The sequence below is a fragment of the Exophiala dermatitidis genome (assembly GCF_000230625.1).
Source record: "Exophiala dermatitidis NIH/UT8656 unplaced genomic scaffold supercont1.1, whole genome shotgun sequence".
In the NCBI taxonomy this organism is placed as follows: Eukaryota; Fungi; Ascomycota; class Eurotiomycetes; order Chaetothyriales; family Herpotrichiellaceae; genus Exophiala; species Exophiala dermatitidis.
The window spans coordinates 1,312,917-1,318,955 of record NW_008751646.1 but is presented as its reverse complement, the minus strand read 5'-3'; the positions used below and the strand labels follow the sequence as shown (position 1 = coordinate 1,318,955).

The following is a 6,039-nucleotide window of genomic DNA, read 5'->3' as shown; positions in this document are numbered from 1 at the left end:
GTTGAATTTAGTCTAAATAGCTAGGGTAGGGTATAATTTTAAAAATACTAAGTCTTGAAAACCCCCCGTGCCACTATTTCTGAGACCCCACTGTATATCCGACTACAGGTCGATAACAAGCGGTTTTCAAGCACCAGCCTGGCTATCTGTGGAGTCTTGTTGCCATATACTCGAGGAAAGAATTCTGCGGCAGCCTCGCCGTAGGAGGCGTAAACCCTGATCAACAGCCTTTCAGGGACCGAACCGTGGATAGTGGCCCCAATATGGAGCTTATGGAGAGATTAACAATGCTAGTGCTTTTGGGGCCCGTGCCAGCCAACACGCGTGCTCCGGAGCCATGTTCCCTGTGGCTCTGCGCCGCTGTTTTGCCGCCTCCGAGTCCCTGATAATCGCTCCCGCTAAAACCAAAAATTTCGGCAGGGCTGAGAAAAAAGTGGCAGCGCCTTGGGCAACCCGCCGCAGGCTGATATATCCTACATTTCCTACATTTCTCTCCCTGCAACACCCCTCTTCTTTCCATCCTCGTACCACTCTCCTCTCTTGGGTTTTAGTTGTTGGGGGACAGGACGCTGTTTATTGTCGCTTGCAATCGACAGAGCAGGCGTCACCTTTTTTTTTTTTTAGGTGGTTGCGACATCTCTCGTTGCATCGGCATTTTTCTTTCAGAATATGCCACATTTTGAAAGCCCTCCTCTGGCTCCCGCAATGGCTGCTCCTGTGGTTCCATCGAAATCGAACTACTCAGGAATCCCTCCTACTGCAGAGGAAGTCAACAGTATCCTGAAGACGATTCTAGAGACCAACACCGCTCAGACCGCGCTCGATGCCTCATATGCCTTGACGAACCTCCTGATACAGTCCGTCGGGATCCGAGGACTATTGGCCTACAATTTAATACCCGAAATAAAGAAGGCGGCCGTCGACAAGAAAAATGGCTCCAAACGCGAGAGTGCCATGTTTATCCTGGGTGCCATGTTTGAGCGTTTCCCCCGCGAACAACCGCTCAGCGAAGTCGTCTTTTTACTGCTGGACGGAGGACTTTTCCATCTCGTCCTAGACGGGTTGGCCGACAAAGGTTCATCAGTCCGTGAGTCGGCGCAATATGCCGTCGATGAGCTTTTCAAAAATCTGGAGCCCGAGGCTCTGGTTGTCGGGCTCCTCCCAGCCTTGCAACGATACTTGTCTAAGCCCACCGGCAAGTGGCAAGGAACCGTTGGAGCATACACTTTACTCGGAAAGATGGCCGACAAGGCCCAAATCGGTGCCGGTACAAAGGATGAGGAGCAAGCCAAAGACGTTTTGCGCGAGGCTATGGGCAGGACCCTCAAAGACCTCATCCCCGTGGTTGAGAGTGGCATGCACGATCTCAAAGCGGAGGTCGCCAAAGCGGCAACCAAGGCCATGACTTCTCTTACCACTCTACTGCAAAATGACGACGTGGCTCCTCGGATACCACTTCTGATCGACACCATGAAGAACCCCTCGACCCAAACCTTGCAGAAAGCCATTCACGCTCTTTCCCAGACCACCTTCGTTGCGATAGTGACATCGCCTGTCCTCGCCCTCCTTACTCCCCTGCTCGAGAGAGCCCTCAACTCTCCTGGAACGAGCCAGGAAGTGCTACGACAGGCCGTCGTCGTTGTGGAAAACTTGACCAAATTGGTTCATGACCCAGTCGAGGCAAGGACATTTTTGCCTAAGCTACAACCTGGTGTCCAAAAAGTCAAAGATAATGCCTCTCTTCCGGAAGTGCGAGAATTGGCCACAAGAGCGGTGGATGTCATGAAGAAAGCCATGGGTGACGACAAAGATGGGGTGACTGCTGGACAGATTGCCCGGACTACGACCGAGGATGTTTTGAAAGTTCTAGACCAACAGATTAGCGCACACGGTACTATTTCGAAGGAAGATATGGCCATCTGGAAGGAAGGTCGGGTTTATGTCGCTGACATGGTCAAAGAAGATGTCAACGTCAGGGTCTTTTCGAGAGTTCCTGGTCGAGTGGGACCTTATCTCCGATACCTTCTTCCAGACGACAAATGCACTGCGGTTGCTGAAGGCGTGCAGAAGCATTTCGTCGAGGAAGACCACAAGAAGTTCGGCGCTCCTGTCCAGGAAAATCCTGACGAGGTCGAAGTCGTCAACGCCGAGTTCTCTCTTGCTTACGGTGGCATGTTGTTACTCTCTCACACCAACCTCCGCTTGCTGAAAGGCCACAGATACGGTCTTTGTGGACGCAATGGTGCAGGTAAATCCACCCTGATGCGAAGCATTGCCGAGGGCAAACTGGAAGGGTTCCCGCCACAAGACGTGTTGAAGACATGTTTCGTCGAGCACAACCAGGGTGAAGACGCCGACATCAGCATTCTTGAGTTTGTAGCCAAGGATCCCGAGATTGCCAAGGAAGGCATGGAAAGGATCTCCCAGGTCCTCGAGGAGGTCGGGTTCACCGCTGGGCCTGAAGGTCGCCAGTCGCACAAAGTTGGATCGCTGTCCGGAGGATGGAAGATGAAGCTGGCTCTGGCAAGGGCCATGTTGATGCGTGCCGACGTGTTGCTTCTGGACGAGCCGACCAATCATTTGGATGTCGCCAACGTCAAGTGGCTGGAAGAGTACTTGAAGAGCCATACCGAGATCACTTCTTTGATTGTTTCCCACGACTCCGGATTTCTCGACGCGGTTTGCACCGATATCTACCACTACGAACAGAAGAAATTGGTGCACTACCCTGGGAACCTGGCGGACTTTGTCAAAGTCAAGCCCGAAGGGAAGAGCTACTACACTCTGTCGGCCAGCCAGGTGCAGTTCAAGTTCCCTCCTCCTGGCATCTTGACTGGTGTGAAATCGAACACACGGTCCATCCTTCGAATGTCAAACGTCAGCTTCACCTATCCCGGCGCCTCGAAGCCTAGTTTGCAGGATGTGTCCTGCTCACTGAGTCTGTCGTCACGGGTGGCAATCATCGGCGCCAACGGTGCAGGCAAATCTACTCTGATCAAACTGTTGACCGGCGAGACGATTCCACAAACCGGCAAAGTCGAGAAGCATCCCAACCTACGAATCGGGTATATCAAGCAGCACGCACTGGAACACGTGGAGATGCATCTGGAAAAGACGCCGAACCAGTACCTGCAATGGAGATATGCCAACGGTGACGATCGCGAAGTGCACATGAAAGCCACCCGAGCACTCACCGACGAAGACAAGGTTCAGATGGAGAAATGGATCGATCTTGGCGACGGCAAGCCTCCGCGGCAGGTGGAGGCCTTGATGGGCCGACAGAAGTACAAGAAGACGTTCCAATACGAAGTCAAATGGAAGAACATGCTGCCCAAATTCAACACGCAGGTGTCGCGTGAAACCCTTCTCGAATGGGGGTTCCAGAAGCTGGTGCAAGAATTCGACGACCACGAAGCCTCCCGAGAGGGCTTGGGATACCGTATTCTCGAACCCAAGGTGATCGCTAAACATTTTGAGGATGTCGGTCTCGACCCGGAAATCGCCAATCACAACCAGATTTCGGGTTTGAGCGGAGGTCAAAAGGTCAAGGTCGTGCTCGCTGGTGCCATGTGGAACAACCCGCATCTGCTGGTGTTGGACGAACCGACCAACTTTTTGGACCGAGACTCCTTGGGCGGTCTGGCCGTTGCCATTCGCGAGTACAAGGGTGGTGTGGTCATGATCAGTCACAACGAAGAGTTTGTGGGCGCCCTATGTCCAGAACAATGGCACGTCGCCGACGGCCGAGTCACCCACAAGGGCCATTTGGCGGTGGATCTCAACCGATTCGAGGATTCGCGTCCAGGATCGAGTAACGTCAGCTCGGCGGTGTCAAGTGCCACGGCCTCAGCAGTCAACTCGGGAGCCGAAGACAACAGCGACATGAACTTCCGGGCTAAGAAGAAGAAGAAGATGACCAGAGCACAATTGAAGGAGAGAGAGGTGCGGCGCAGGTTGAGACAGTAAGTTCTACACCTTTATGATTTCGATCGAAAAGAACGTCAAGCTGACATGTTTATCTTAGTATCGAATGGTTGAACAGTCCTAAGGGGACACCGCATCCGCCTGACACGGACGATGAGGCATGAAGAAACAAATTGAAGAAGGTCGCACGATATAAAAAATTTTTCTCTTTCTTTTTGTCAGCATCAACAAGGGTTAAGGATAGACATTACATGGTTGCGGTCGTCGAGTACCGTTTGTCGTTTGTTCAGAGGCATAGCGTGGCGTTGGAGTCGGGGTTTCGTTTCTGATCAAGCAGAGAGAGAGACGGGCGCTGTCGAACATCAAACATCGAACGCAGAAGAATACCAGCGCCATTTGCTCGTTTATTCATTTACTTTATGGCCATTCATCCGTGGTTGCGATCGGGGTTATCTGGCACTTCTATGGTGCCATTCTTGTATATTGCAAAGGCATCCAGCACTGCGGCATCGACTGCCCGAGGCCAGGTGTTAGACTGACTGACTGATCGTCTGCGGTCTGTGGTCTTTAAAAATTTATTCTTGTCTTTTTGAATTTCCTCTATGAGATCGATATCTAGGTGGATATACCCCCGTGAGACACATTGAATACAACTTTTTGTTTCCATTTACAACAACAGTCCTTGCCTGTTCAAACTGCAGGGCAAACCACCCGTCTCTCGTCTACAGTAGTATATCCATACATTTTTGTGTCTATCTACACTCCTGACCAAAAAGGTCCTATAGTCCCAGGCAGTCGTGCGACCACGCATGACCCCTACAAGGTTGACATAGTAGTAGTTCCACCTACCTAAGGGTAGTCATCACCGCAATCCCTATTCAATTGAGTTCAGTCGAGTTTATTGTAGTATCTTTATGTCTATTATACGACCTTCGCATCCTTTTTCATTGGCCTCTCCCCAAAAATCGTACTCCCAACCCTAACTTCATCACTGCCCAACTTAACCGCACCCTCAAAGTCCTCCGACATACCCATACTAAGTTCCAATTTGAACCCGTCAGGGCCATCCAAATCGAACTTGCCCTCCAACTCCTCGTCTTTTCGGAGTATCTGCACAAGCCGATCCCTCGTATCTCTCAGACACAAAAAATCCTCGTTTTCCGTTTCCGCCGTCGTGGCTTTCGACCGTGCAATCGCCCCGATTGTCATGAGGCCTTGCAAGCGCAAATGTGGGCATTGTAGAATAATATGCTTGGCCAACGTGACCACCTCTGGTTCCTTACCGTCATTGTCGTCGGTAATTAAAGGCGCCACCCCGGATTTCGATTCCTCGCCGGACGTGTTGACTTGGATGAAGACGCGGAGGGGGTCCGAGTCGGCCGACGAGGACGTAGTCTTGTCTCCTTCGCTGCGCTCGGCTCTTCCCTTATCCAACAAGCTCGCCTTCTTAACACTATCCACACTTTCCACGGCCCAGAGACCCTCGACTTCCCTCGCCAGCTCTCTGGCCTTATTACTCTGTAACCCGCCGATGAAATGCCATTTTATCGTCTTGGGTAGTATGCGCGCCTTTTCTAGGAGTTCCTGAACATAGTTTTCGCCAAAGTGTAAATGATTCACGGGGGCGTTGTGGAGGGCTAGAATGTCGCTGGCCGGTTTGAGTTTGGACACGGCGACTAATCGGACTACCCGGGTCGGAGGCGGAGGTTGGGACGACGGCGAAGATGAGGATGAGGATGAGGATGAGGACGCTAATACGGCTGAGATTCGCTGTTTGACGGATTGGAGGTTTGTTAGGAGGACGGCTGTGCGGGCTGGGTCGGGTTTGATCATCTCGGTTTCCTTGGAATCGGTCGTGTTGTTGGTGTCGGTACTGTTCAGGTTGGTCATTCTGTCGAGGTGGACAATAAAACAAAAACTTCTGGGGAGACTGCAGGTAGTCTTGTGCTTGTAAGTGAGGTAGACTAGGTAGCCAGTCCCTTCGACTGCCGTCGTGGGTTTCAAGTTAGAGACTGTGGCTCGATCGTCGCGAGAGAAGACGGGCAAAAATAGGACTGTTTAATATTAAGTTCGAATGTTCGGGATCGTCGTGGGAAATGCCGACGTCATTTACTG

General features: G+C 51.7%; 2 protein-coding genes across 2 annotated transcripts; one reads left to right on the top strand and one right to left on the bottom strand.

The window, feature by feature from the left end:
- The first annotated feature begins 192 nt into the window (after positions 1–192).
- HMPREF1120_00477 (mRNA-nucleus export ATPase (Elf1)) lies at positions 193–4,602 on the top strand. The gene is made up of 2 exons (XM_009154476.1): positions 193–3,962; positions 4,025–4,602. The coding sequence occupies exons 1-2, from the start codon at positions 670–672 to the stop codon at positions 4,086–4,088; spliced, it is 3,357 nt and encodes a 1,118-aa protein (XP_009152724.1). The 5' UTR covers positions 193–669; the 3' UTR covers positions 4,089–4,602.
- Positions 4,603–4,845: 243 nt separating this feature from the next.
- Positions 4,846–5,814, bottom strand: HMPREF1120_00476 (YggS family pyridoxal phosphate enzyme; the record flags this gene model as incomplete). The annotated part of the gene is made up of 1 exon (XM_009154475.1): positions 4,846–5,814. One exon carries the CDS (start codon positions 5,812–5,814, stop codon positions 4,846–4,848), a length of 969 nt encoding a protein of 322 aa, XP_009152723.1.
- Positions 5,815–6,039: the final 225 nt, after the last annotated feature.